General features: G+C 50.5%; 2 protein-coding genes across 2 annotated transcripts; both read left to right on the top strand.

The window, feature by feature from the left end:
- Window positions 1–2,139: 2,139 nt before the first annotated feature.
- LOC120676866 (proline-rich receptor-like protein kinase PERK3) lies at window positions 2,140–5,868 on the top strand. Its single transcript, XM_039958196.1, has 8 exons — window positions 2,140–3,052; window positions 3,481–3,951; window positions 4,041–4,127; window positions 4,231–4,301; window positions 4,388–4,464; window positions 4,595–4,742; window positions 4,982–5,143; window positions 5,241–5,868. The coding sequence occupies exons 1-8, from the start codon at window positions 2,356–2,358 to the stop codon at window positions 5,625–5,627; spliced, it is 2,100 nt and encodes a 699-aa protein (XP_039814130.1). The 5' UTR covers window positions 2,140–2,355; the 3' UTR covers window positions 5,628–5,868.
- Window positions 5,869–7,834: 1,966 nt separating this feature from the next.
- On the top strand, window positions 7,835–12,761 carry LOC120673836 (ras-related protein Rab7-like). Its single transcript, XM_039954857.1, has 7 exons — window positions 7,835–8,093; window positions 8,175–8,201; window positions 8,329–8,428; window positions 11,371–11,517; window positions 11,604–11,684; window positions 11,764–11,909; window positions 12,388–12,761. The coding sequence occupies exons 1-7, from the start codon at window positions 8,041–8,043 to the stop codon at window positions 12,452–12,454; spliced, it is 621 nt and encodes a 206-aa protein (XP_039810791.1). The 5' UTR covers window positions 7,835–8,040; the 3' UTR covers window positions 12,455–12,761.
- The last annotated feature ends 911 nt before the right edge of the window (window positions 12,762–13,672 follow it).

Raw genomic sequence — 13,672 nt, 5'->3', positions numbered from 1 at the left:
GGGGCGTGTGCTGCCAGAGCAGGGCATCGGATACCCAGTCACGGGTTGGACAAGCGTGACATGACAACACGGTAAGCCCGCCTGTTTCCAAGGCGGCTCGTCAGTTACCAAGGCAAGCATTAAAGACTCAGCGCCGCGCGGATAGGCAACGAGTCATGATGACCAGCTACTAACTGGAGCAACAGTGCACGCTGCTACAGCGGACTGAGTCAGTAGTTCGGCGCTTCATCATGACCTCGACGCGCGGCTCTAGAGGCTAGACTCTACTCCGATAGAACAGCTCAAGACCATCCCTGGTCAGAAGATACGCACGAAGGCCGACGACAAGATCTCCGGATCTGAGGCATTGAAGGCCAAAGTGTAGTTTATAATACATCGCCGGGCCCACCTGTCGGGGCCTCGCTCAGTGTACGTGCTTCCCTTGGACATATAAAAGGGAGAGCACGCCCGCTAGAACACAGGTTCACACGGACACGAGGTTCCACAAGTTTTCACATATGCAGAGACAGACATAGCTCCTCTCCCAGCTTGCACACAAGCTCAGGCAATACATCACACAGTGGACATATGGTATTACGCTCCGGCGGCCCGAACCACTCTAAATCCTTGTGTGCTTCCGTGTTCTTACGCCTCTAGATCGAGCATTCCTTGACTGCCCCCAATCACATCCTACACTTAGGATTAGGCGGGTGTATTCCGCCACCCGGCTGTGGTTTTCCACACCACGACAAAAAAAGATGGAGTATTGAGCCTAAGATGGAAAATATGATTGAAAAGCCTGTTTGAGGTGATATTTTGCTATTTTATGATACATACATATGCTATACACTATGCCTATAAATTTTTTTGCCAAAAATTTTGGGTATTCAACTGAATACCCATGAATACATGTGGGTCCGCCCCTGGCCGCGGTCTGGGGAGCTCCATGTCCGCCGGCCTTAGAGGAGGGGCCGGGGGTGGCGGCGGCCCGACGGTGGAGGTGGGTTGGCCGGCGGAGGGCGCGGCGGCGTGAGAGCGCCGCCGGCCGGGCGGGGCTGGACAACTGGTGGCCGGTGGCCGGCGGCCGGCGGCGGAGGCGACGAGAGAAGGCGGTGCGGTGGCGGGCTTGGTTAGGGAGGGTGGCGGCGGAGGCGGCGGAGGCCGCCGGAGCCGGAGGAGGCGGTCGCCGGCGGGGGCGACAAGGAGGTGAAAGAAGGAAGAAAGGAGGAAGAAGAACAGTAGCGTACCTGTTGTTCGCTGGCGACGCACAATCGCTAACTAGCATCCCCGCTGCTCGCTGGGTGTGCTGGTGGCTTGGCAATTCCTTGTCCTCCTCTCCAAACGTGCGCGAAGGAGGTGCCCATCTGCATCCGACGCGGTAGTAGAATACGGAACGGTGATGACAGATGACTACGTGGTGAGGTCAGCACATAAGCATCCCTGCCCGATAGCCTCACAGTTTTTTTTCTTCTTTTTTTTGAAAACGACGCGATCGCCTCATAGTCATGAGCGGGTTAATGACAATGATATCTTTGCCCGTGCAAGTAGCAAACAGGTGTAAATAATCAGATTCACACAGCAGGCAGCACATCGCCTGCCATTAGTTAATCCCAAGCCCGTTTCGGCAAGCTACCGGGGAAGAAAACTCTTCCGTTCCGATTGAGAGAGACACTCGCCGCGGCCATAGCTTCTTCTGAGCAGGAAGAAAGATCGGACGCGCTTCGGAACGCCGCCCGTACTCGTTGTCGCTCCGGGAGAGCGTGCAGCAGGACAAGTCGGCACCTTCGTGTGTCCGCCACCACCACACGCAACGCAACGAGCCACCGCCCGCCAGGGGGGCGTCCGGTCCGGCCGTTGTCGTCGCGCCATGGCAACCGAAGTTGTTGCCTTGGTTGGCGAGGTTGCTAGCTGCCGCTTGCCGTGCTGTCTACTACCTGGACGCGAGCCAGGTCCGCGCACCGAAAGCTCTGACCGGCACGTCGTCGATGCATGATTAGAGGGGGTCCTGTGCAGCCCTTGGCTTCTAACACGAACTCCCACCATCGGACTCTGACTTTTGCGCGGTCAATCTTATCCAACAACTCTGCTAGAAGAAAAAAGAGAGTAGACAGGCCGGAAATTTAAACCACAAACCACTGCGCCCGCGTATGCTGTTGCTGTCGCTCGAACCCGGCAAGCGAAGCCAACAAACGTGCACGGCCACGGCCAATTCAAGCGAAATCCACCTCAGGGTTAACTGGCGGGGTGCGTCCAGCACATAGATATCCCCCGCGTTCCGGTCTTCGCTCCGCCGGTGGTGTGCGGGTCCGGTCGTAGTCTGCCCACACCGGGAGACGAAATTGCACCAGCGCGCCGGCGGAAGCGAGAGGTGACGCCATGTCCGCTCCGGCGCCATCGTCGCCGGCCACGCCGGTGAACCCGCCTGCACCGGTGCCGCCAACTCCCGCGCCGGTGCCGCCCACGCCATCGCCGGTGCCGCCCACTCCAGCACCGGTGCCGCCCACGCCATCGCCGGTGCCCCCCACGCCATCGCCGCTGCCGCCCTCGCCTACCCCTACGCCGTCGCCCCCACCGCCGGTGGTGACACCGTCCCCACCTCCGCCAGTGCCCGTCGTCCCGACGCCATCTCCTCCTCCACCGGCGACCGTGCCAACGGCATCTCCTCCTCCACCGGCGACCGTTCCGACACCATCTCCTCCTCCACCGGCGACCGTTCCGACACCATCTCCTCCTCCACCGGCGACCGCTCCGACACCATCTCCTCCTCCGCCTGTGCGCCGGCCTCCTCCTCCTCCTAGTGACGTCCCCACTTCTCCGCCACCCCCTACCGGCGTCCCAGCGTCACCCGCGCCTCCTCCGCCGTCGCATCTGTCCCTGCCTCCACCTCCGCCGCCCTCGTCGCCAGGAACGCCACCGACTTCGTCCCCATCCAAGTCGACAGTCAACGGCACTGCGGTGGGCATAGGCGTGGCCGTCGGGGCGGTGGTCCTCCTCGGCCTCGCTGCCGGGCTCATCTACTTCTTCGTAGGAAGGAAGCGCCGCCGCCGCCCGCCGCCGTCGCAGGGGTACCCAGGTACATACGCGCCCACAACGCGGTCGCCCCTTCCCTTCCTTCCCTAGTCCCCTTGGTACGCGTGCGTTCAGCGAGAGTAGAGTACTGTTCGACGCCGCTATGTTCCGTCGTGGGCACGTTGATTCGACCGCGACAATGCCGCGTCGCGACGCCGGGCGCAAGTCCCGCCCCAGCATTAGCGCGGGGTGACCGTGTGATTCCATTTCCACGGCCCCCTAATCACTGCGCGTGTCGCGGGTGACGGTCACCATCGGGCGCGCCGTGGCATCGCGCTCGCTCGTGCGGCGCACCGGTGCGTTCGCGACTTCGTCCTCGTGTCCCCTCGATCGCGAACTGTGCGCACGCAGTTGCAGTGGTGCGCGTTCGTGCCCGTTTTTTGGTCGCTACACGCTGCTGGACTGACCGAATGGTTTTGCTCCTGGCACCAGCCGAGTTCTACGACCCGCGGCGGCCGGTGACGACGCCGCCGCACATGTCGCACGCGCCCTCGACGACGCCGTCGTCCTCGACGCCGCCGCTGATGCACTCGTGGCAGAGCAGCCGCGGGCCGTCCGAGCCCCCGATGCCGCCGCTGAACCCGTCGCCGGCGATGACCGGCGGCACGTTCGCGTACGACGACCTGGCGGCGGCCACGGACGGGTTCTCGGACGCGAACCTGCTCGGGCAGGGCGGGTTCGGGCACGTGTACCGCGGCACGCTGGGCGGGCAGGAGGTGGCCATCAAGAAGCTGCGCGCCGGGAGCGGGCAGGGCGACCGCGAGTTCCGCGCCGAGGTGGAGATCATCAGCCGCGTCCACCACAAGAACCTCGTCTCCCTCGTCGGCTACTGCCTCTATGGCGAGCAGCGGCTGCTCGTCTACGAGTACGTCCCCAACAAGACCCTGGAGTTCCATCTCCACGGTAAGAACGACGACGCTTCATGCTCGGTGTACGTCACGGATGCTGCTCAATTGCTGGCATTTGAGCCTGACATTGGAGCTTGGTATCAGGGAGTGGCAGGCCGACGCTGGACTGGCCGCGGCGGTGGAAGATCGCCGTCGGCTCGGCGAAGGGGCTCGCCTATCTGCACGAGGATTGTGAGTTCATGGCTCCTGCGGTCCTGCCCTCTGTTTCTCTGAACGGAGTTTCTGAAGCTTCTGTTGCTGACAAAAAAGGCCTCTTGGTTTGGTTTGCTCTCAGGTCATCCAAAGATTATCCATCGTGACATCAAGGCGGCGAACATCCTTCTGGATTACAACTACGAGCCGAAGGTAAAATTGTGAGACCCGGATGCCATTAGCCCATTTAGTCTGCTCATCCGCTCCTGTTATCTGAGGCGTGCACTGCTTTTGTACAGGTTGCAGATTTTGGGTTGGCCAAATACCAAGCAGCTGAGGTGACAGCTGTTTCTACGCGCGTAATGGGAACTTTCGGGTAAATGTTTGCTCTGTGACGTTGCCGCACCCAGCAATTTGCTCCCGTACGCCATAAAATGCTGGTGCAGGAACCGGTGCATGTGGTGATGTAGACTGAATTTGTGCTGTCATTTCCTTTTTGTCTTCAGATATTTGGCGCCAGAGTACGCTGCCACAGGCAAAGTGAGCGACCGGTCCGACGTCTTCTCCTTCGGCGTGATGCTTCTGGAACTGATCACAGGGAGGAAACCTATCATGACATCTTCAGCTTATCAGCCTGAGACGTTAATTTCCTGGGTAAGTACCCTTGTTAGACCCAATGCTGTCATTCCATTCCATGTCGTTACAACATTCAGTGCTTATGTCAGTGTCCTCGTCAATCTTACTCCAGAACTTACCCAAATTAGTTAACAATCCCTCATTTAAACTGCGAGCTGACTATCTGTAGCTCGTTGTAAGTTGTTGATACTAGCATCACAAATGACATTGATTCCAAGTTAAACGAGTGGTGAATGATCTCCATTTCTGTCCAACAGGCTAGGCCCTTGCTGACAAGAGCTGTGGAGGAGGAAAACTACGACGAGCTGATCGACCCGAGGCTGGAGACCAACTACGACGCGTACGACATGGCGCGGCTGATCGCGTGCGCCGCGGCCGCCGTGCGCCAGACCGCGCGATCACGCCCGCGGATGAGCCAGGTAAACCATCCATCTCCCCTGCCAAAATCCTCTCCTGCCGAACGCAGCGGTGGCAGCAAGCGTAACAAAACTCGTCGCCACTCTCGAACGTGACCAGATCGTCCGGTACCTGGAGGGCGAGCTGTCGGTGGAGGACCTGAACGCCGGCGTGAGACCGGGACAGAGCGCGATGCAGCGGTCGGGCGGCGACACGACGGACCAGATCGGCCGGCTGCGGCGGATGGCGTTCGGGCCGGGCGCCGGCGGGAGCACAACCGGCACCGGCGCCGGCACCATCACGGAGTACGCGAGCAGCGAGTTCAGCGACCCCACCAGCGAGTACGGGCTGAACCCGTCCAGCGAGTACACGGCCAGCAGCGGCGGCGACACGGGCGAGGTGCCTCCGGCGGCGCAGGGCCAGGGCCAGCAGTGGCCCGGCAGGCGCGCGGCCGGCGACACCGAGAGGATGAGCCGGCGCACCATCGGCAGACGCGGCCAGACGTGACACCGAGCATTCCTTGGCGCCCCGTCAGCTTACGAAGGGACGGTGAACTCACTGTTCGTGTACATGCAGCCGCTGTGGGATTGAATTTTGCTTCTCGTTTTCTTTTGTTCTCTTTTTTCTCAGGTTTCTGATTCATGATTTTTTTTCGGGCGGGTGTGGGTGGGAGGTTTAAGTTGTAAATCGTACGCACTGTGTCGCCACTCGCCCAGTGAATAAAAAGGTCCAAGATTTGAGTTGCTCATGCAAAAGGTTGAGCTGGTCAGTGGTACAAATACATTACACTTGTCATTTGTCAAAATCCTAAAACGATGATAAGTAACCACCACAGTAACGCATACATGATGTTCCCGATCAAAATCTCAGCAGCAGGCCAAAAGTACCGGTAAGAATGCGATCTTCGGCAATTTGTCGATCGGAGAGACTAACACGCCCAGCAGCAGCAAGTGAAATACCAAGTACCAAATCTTGCTGGCTTGAAGATGTCCAGGGTCTTGTTTGGTTTCATGTATTCTAAGAAATAGTAACATTTTGACCGTTAATTACAGTGTCAAACAAAGCCAGTTTGCAAAACCAACTCCAGAACCCTGAAGAATCTAATGAGGTATTTGACCGCGTGATTAGAGATAGTTACTGTAGCATCAATGTAATCAATCATCGACTAATTACCGTCATTAGATTCGTCGCGAAAAGTTACATCCACCCCGGAAAAGGTTTTGCAAATAGATTTCATTGAGTACTCTATGCATGTGAGATTATCTTTTCAGGAACCATGCATGCTAGAAATCCTAGCGTAACCAAACAAGGCCCAGTGATGAAAACGCAAATCCGAAACAACAATCGCGCGCCATAACGCTTTGTGGCGCGCGACGGAACAGCCAGCGAGTGCCCACCCACGTGAACAGCCAGCGAGTGCCCACCCACCGACCCACGTGACAGCCAGGCGGGAGGCGGGTATCGATTTCCTTTCTCCTTTTCTTTTCTATTTTCTTCCCTGTGTTTCGTAATGGCAGCATTTATTATTATTTTCTTTTTCAGATTTTAACTTTTTACTTTCTACTATTTATTATTCATTTTTTTCAGGTTTTATCTTTTTACTTTCTACTATGTATTTCTCTAGAGAAATTCTCTTGACAAAGACTTTAGAAAAAAATCTACTAAAAATTATATCAAGCATTGTCCTTAGAATTTGTATGATGGATTTGTATATAAAGAGTTATCCAGCAAGTTGTGTTGAAAAGTTATCTCGACAAATTATATTTTTCACAAGTTGTATGACGAACTTATGCATCAAAATTGTGTGAAAATTTTAGTTATGTTCAAAATTATCATTTAGTAAGGAGGCTGAAAAAAGTTATACGTAAAATTTGTACACATTGTGTTAAAAAAGTATCCTATATAAAAGTTGGTTGAAAAAAATTATGCATATAAATTATAAGTATCGTAAAAGTTGTGCTAAAAAATTATTTTCTAATAGTTATAACTGAAAAAATATCATGCATAGTTTATACATATGTACTATTATTAGCAACTTTCTAGAAAGAGAAAATCGTGGAGAGAGAAACTTAGAAAATAAAATCACTCCCGGTGTGAGATCGAGTGCTCGGACCAATACGCGCTGATTAGTTGAGCCAGTAAATTTTTAATGTTAGACGCCTGCCGACCACAGAACCTGAAATGAGATCGGATACGGTTCCCAAAATGGAAAGTTTTCAGGCTGTCGGAAACCGTTTGTTAGTTTCCTTCCTAGCGGGCGCGCCCTAACTAGCCAGGCCCTGATGAAAAGCATGTCCCTTGCTGAATGATTGTCTCTTGCCAAGAAGATGACATGAATGGCTCAGTAGGTCTGCAGTAAGGGTGTCCAAATTCAGTATGGGATACTTTCAACAGGGCTTGTTTGCTTGGTGGCCCAGTAAAGCTGCCTGGTGCAGGCAGCGAGCCCAAGCATTCGATTTCGGTCGCCTGGGGCTAGGATCGCTGCCTGCCAGGCTCATCCAAACAGCCCCTGAGCTTCCCAATACTATGGCATCTGCTGGTGCTGGTTGCTTCAAGATGAGCTTAATCATCGTTCTGAATATTGCATCAAATGCCCTAATCTCCGCTCTTGATTGCTTGTTCATCTGGATGATTCCCCATCGCTCCTTTACAGCTGCTGCCTGCTGGGTGGTTGCGCCCGCACCAATCATCAGGCTCGAACCGTTTCCGGGATGTTCCTGGTCAAACCCGGATGAGATCCCGCGGGCCCATCCCTGTGGTCTCGTTTGTGGCCAAACCAAAACGCCTCTTCTCTTTCCCCTTCGCCGCGGCTCGCGAGTCGCGACGGCAAGGTAGCAAACACTGCTTAGGGTTCTCTCTCTCTAGCATCTTCTCTCTCTGTCCCCCAAGCGCGTGGAGCACGAGCCCTTGGTAGATCCCGATGGCCTCGCGACGGCGCACGCTCCTCAAGGTCATCATCCTCGGCGACAGCGGGTAGGTGCCTCGGATCTTTCTCCTTTTTAATCTGAAACTCTCCGACGGTTTCACTTTGCTCACTTTTTTTCTGCGATCCAGGGTCGGGAAGACTTCGCTGATGAACCAGTATCCTGCAATTCGATTTGCGGAGGGTTAATTCCTTCGATTTACTTGCTTCCCCATGACATGAAGATGCGACTTCAGTTTCGTATTAGAACTTGTTTAGTGTTTCCTTAGCTTCGATACAATTCAGATATGTGAACAAGAAGTTCAGCAATCAGTACAAGGCTACGATCGGCGCCGATTTCCTCACCAAGGAGGTCCAGTTCGAGGACAGGCTCTTCACTCTTCAGGTAGTACACTTGTTCTGTAAGCTGTTGACCACTTGACCTTAGCTTAAGATTAGGCACGCGTCCACATGAGAACAAATAATCACTAACCTATTGTTTGCTTAATGATGCTCAGAGCAAATCATTTTATGTACAAAATTTCTTAAAACAGTTTCATGGTAAGGCACATGAAATTTGTTTCTGTGAATTTTCTTGCTGCATTTTGTTCTAGGTATCTTGTAATTCACTTTAAGTTACAGCATCATAGGATTCGTGGGCATTGTTAGATTGTTTTCTGAACTGTTTCTGTTAAAATTCATTGAAGAATTTTGTCATCAAGGCATAATTAGACACTATATAGTGGGTAATTTAAACTGCATGTTAGTCTTGAGGGCAGTGTTAAAAAAAGCACTAGGCGGTTTCTAGGCGGTGACCCACAGCCTAGAGCTTAGGCGAGCCTAAGCGAGCCTAGGCGTTTCAAGGCGTTTTTCTAGGCGTTTTGCCAAATATGCAAATTATATAAACATAGTAGCTGAATAACAGTATTAGCTGAATAATCATAGTAGCTGATCCAGGACATACCTTAGTTGATGCAAAAGTGATGTTCCTACATACCAATTCAAGTGGTCTGCAACCATAGCAACTAAAATCTGCACCATATGAACAGTTCTGCAGTTAGATATCAGTAATACAAGGGATAGAAAAACTGAAAAACATACTAGCAAGCAAGGAAGATACTTATCTAAATTATCTCAGCCATCTCCCATCCATGAGACCATATCAGCAGCAAGGAATAAACAAGATGGACAGCAGTACAAATTTTACCACACAAGTTGGACATCAGTACATTAGAAAAACAGTCACACAACAGGTCATAAGTTTAAGACACATAGTTCACATGAATGCATCATAATTCAGAAAACATGAAATGATAAAGCCCCAGTGCCATATCTTCTTCAATAGGGTTCCACATCATCATCCTCATCTTCTTGAAACTCTTCTTCTTTGGAGTCAAATTGTCCTTGTTGTTAGCATCAACAAGAACCCCATATTCCCATCCCACATCATCTGAATTCCTTCTCAAGACATTGGCTCCCTCAGTTTCAGTTGCAGCTGCAGCCTCCTCTGGTGTCGACATCCTACTAGTATACAAGCCAAGAATATAATTTCAGGGTTGAATGACCGCATGAGCAAGTAACAAGTGACATCTACAAGCCTAGAATATAGGGATTCATGAACAAGACTGTAAATTAATCTATGATGCATTCATGTGTATATACCCAGGAACAGAGGAGAGGACCAAGTTCATTCGTTCATATGTCAGATCTAGCCTTTGAACAGAGGATAGGAGCAGAGAGGGATCAAAGGAGAGGAGCAGAGAGGGATCAAAGGAGAGGAGCAGAGGGAGGGTCTCAGATCCAATCGTTAAATAGAGGAGAGGAGCAGAGGAGTAGAGGGAGGGAGGCAAGGAGCAGAGGAGACGAGCAAAGGGAGGGAGGCAGGGAGCAGAGGAGACGAGCAGGGAGAGAGAGGCAGGGGAGGGGAGGACTGACCTTTGGCCTGGCCGGAGTGGACTGGCCGGCGGCCGGCGGGAGCGGCCGGCGGGAGCAGACACCGGCGGGGAGGACAGCGCCCGGCGGGGAGGGGAGCGCCCGGCGGGGAGGAGCTGCAGCCGGCGGGGAGGAGCTGCGGCCGGCAACTGCGACTGCGAGGCAGGGACCAGGGAGGCGGCGAGGAGCTGCGACTACGAGTCGTACCCGTGCGTCCTTTTGCTCCCTCTCCCTCCAATCTTTCCCGCGCGCGGCCTCCTTTTCCCGCGCCCGACGCCAACTGCGCGCGCGCGCTTCCGCGGGAAAGAAGCCAAATCGCCGGCGCAGCCCGCTTCAGCGCCGCCTATGCCTCTTGGGCGCTGCCGAAGCGCCGCCGAGGCGCCGCCTGCCTCCGCCTAGGCTCCCGCCCCACCTAGGGGTCCGCTTACCCCCATAGGCCAGGCGGGAACCCGTCGCCTAGCGATTAGGCGCGCCTAGGCGGCCGCCTAATTCCGCCTTCCCGAACATTGCTTGAGGGTGCTGTTGGGGTTGTATTATTTAACTTTTCTTTAATGAAATGACATGTAGCTCCCCCACGTGTTCAAGAAAAGAAAGGTGTATTGAACTGCAGTCATTGCATGATCATGGGAAGTTGAATTGCTGTTATTTTGGATGCACAGTAACTGGCAACAATTTTTAACTTAATGGAAGAACTCCGAAACAAGTTGAAGCTGTAACGTAGCTCAGAATGTCCTTGCTGTTTTTAGCTGTATTAAAAAGAACTACCACTGGCCCTGATATCCGTGGACTCAATATGAACAATGTGGTTACAAGGTATCTGTAAGGTGTAACGGGCGGTGGGTCTTTGTTCTTGCATACAGTGAAGGCTTCCCTGACGAATTAGATTAGTTTGGATCTTTGAGGTTAATCATATATATAGATCAATGGTGTTACAACTAGAGTGAGTCAATCTTTGTCTGTGACCTGCTTAGGAAGACCGGATTGGTTCACCAGTGTTCCCATAGCATCTGAACCTGGAAACCTTTTCTATGACATATTACCTACTGATTTCTGTTAAAATGGTTCGGATTTGCTAATTGTTATAACTGGGAACATGCAAAATAAACATTGGCTTTATTTTGTGTCAGTTTTGTATCCTTTTTTTTGGGATGAATTGTAAATCCTTTGGTTTCACTTGTGTAAAATATCTGAATACATTTGTTTCCTGTATATGCAACCACATGTGCATAGAGCCTAGAGGCCTAGGGATATAGGGATATCTGGACTTGGCTTGATTATTTTGCTAGAATCCTTCTTTTACCTGCCCCAACTCGTTCGAAATTCTCTTTTGCATTTGTACATCTCATGGTCATGCTTACCTCTGACTGAATTTTTTCTGCTTTATGGATTATGATATTCTGCATCCTATATCTGCAGATATGGGATACTGCTGGACAGGAAAGGTTTCAGAGTCTTGGTGTTGCATTCTATCGTGGAGCTGATTGTTGTGTTCTAGTTTATGATGTTAACTCTATGAAGTCATTTGATAATCTGAACAACTGGCGTGAAGAATTTCTAATTCAGGTGATGATTCTTAATTTCCTGTAATCTTTAAACCCTGCAGTGACCAGTGCCCCAAGATAATCTCACCTCCAAATCCCACTTTTCAGGCTAGCCCATCTGATCCCGATAACTTCCCTTTTGTTCTGCTTGGAAACAAAGTTGATATTGATGGTGGCAACAGCCGTGTGGTAATTATTATATTTTGTTTTGTCTCTATATATTTTCTAAGTGGTGAACTTTTAACGAACTTACCTCTTGGCATCTTAGGTCTCTGAGAAAAAGGCAAAGGCTTGGTGTGCCTCAAAAGGCAACATACCTTACTTTGAGACATCTGCAAAAGAAGGAACTAATGTGGAAGATGCTTTTCAATGCATGGTAAAAAATGCCCTAAAGAATGAACCTGAAGAAGAATTGTAAGCAGATTCTTTTGCTCTCTCAGTATCTTGTTGAAAATATATAGCTGTTAGGGTTTTTACAATAGCTAAACATTAAGTATCAAGATAATGGTATGATGGTACCAAAATTTCTGCTATTGGTAATCTGTCATTTCTGCTATTGGTGTAATGGTTATGCTTCCAGAAAAAAAACATTAAGTATCAGGATAATGATATAATGGTACCAAGCTTTATGCTGTTGGCCATTAATCTGTCAAATCTGTGCAATGATTGAAGTATTAAGTGTTTCTGTCCCTGAATACTTATCTTAATTGTGTTTTAATGTATTTATTTATGTTTGTCGTTGTTTGCATGATTTGAACTTCAGTCAGTTATTGGTTTGTTTTGTTTGATGCAGTTTTACCAAAAGCTTGAGTTTATCTTTCATTCCATATGCGCACAATCTTGTTTATTTGCAATCTGTCGGTGTGGTGACCTTAAAACTGTTGTCGTGAAGGTACGTGCCTGACACTGTCGATGTGGTGGGTGGCAATCGGACCCAAAGGTCATCAGGCTGCTGTTAGTTGATGGTCTTCGGAGGCCACATCAATTATTCAATATCCAGTCCTTAGCTCCTGTATAATGTCATGGTTCTGTATTTCATTTGTGACCTTAATCGATCACCCCTTATGTATGAAATCAAGAATTCATGCATCTGTTCTCGAATTGTCACATTACTTGCTGTGCAGTTTATCAGTGTATTTATCATGCATGTGAATACACTGCGAATAATATTGTTACATACCAGTCTGTGCAGTTTATCAGTGTATTTGTCTTGTGAATACACTATGGTTAATATTGCCAAATAACAGTTTTCTGATAATGCATGTATTGAAGTGGTTAGTCTCTTATTTCCTCGCGGATTCGACCACTATTATTTAAAGAACCAATCTGGCCATTACTCGTACCATATTACCTGATAATCTGTCCTTGCCTGTTCCTACTCCACTCGTTGGCTCCTCAGACCACATCAAACATGAGTTACTTCATATTACCATTTAGCAGTAGTGATAACCATGCATCAATGTGTCAATGCGAGATGGGGTATGGAATGTAATTGAGCATGCTACTCGAAATTAAGGACTGGTGACAACTCCTCGATAATAGGTGTGCTCGTAACCACGCTAGATTGTGTATAGTTAAGCCGGAGCAAGATAGATCCCCTTGTTACCATGAGATGAGAGGATTCCATCATTTCACTTACGAGCTTTCATTGTATATTTGTAGGTGCATCAAGATCACTCCTTTTTTTTTTTTTGAAGAGTTGCAGGAGCACTGCATTGTTATTTAAAAAGAGAGGAGCAGTAACAGAGTTCTACAAGTTAAGATCACTCCTTTTTCTATTCACGGAATCACGGTTTGGTACTAATGATACCATGATGCTAAATTCAGAGTGTGTTATTGTTATTAACCATTACCCCAGATTCAAATAAAATGCATGGAATAACTTTATCTATCACCCTCTTGGCCCATTTTTCTACCATTTTCTATTTCGTGTTTCGCGTGCCTTCCTTTACCGGCAATCTCCTCATCGGCTCCCTTTTCGTTCGTCCCCCTCTTATGATCTCCCCCTTTTCGTTCTTCCCCACTTATGATCTCCTCGATTCGGCCACTCTTATTTAAGCGCCAATTTGGCCACTACTCGTACCAGATAACCTGATAGGCTGTTCTTGCATCTTCCTTTTTCCCATGGAGACTCCAATTTTATCGTCATCCGCTCCGGATTCCGGAGTACACCTTTG

The sequence above is a fragment of the Panicum virgatum genome, chromosome 5N, assembly GCF_016808335.1.
Source record: "Panicum virgatum strain AP13 chromosome 5N, P.virgatum_v5, whole genome shotgun sequence".
Taxonomy (NCBI): Eukaryota; Viridiplantae; Streptophyta; class Magnoliopsida; order Poales; family Poaceae; genus Panicum; species Panicum virgatum.
This window is presented reverse-complemented; position numbering and strand designations above follow the sequence as displayed.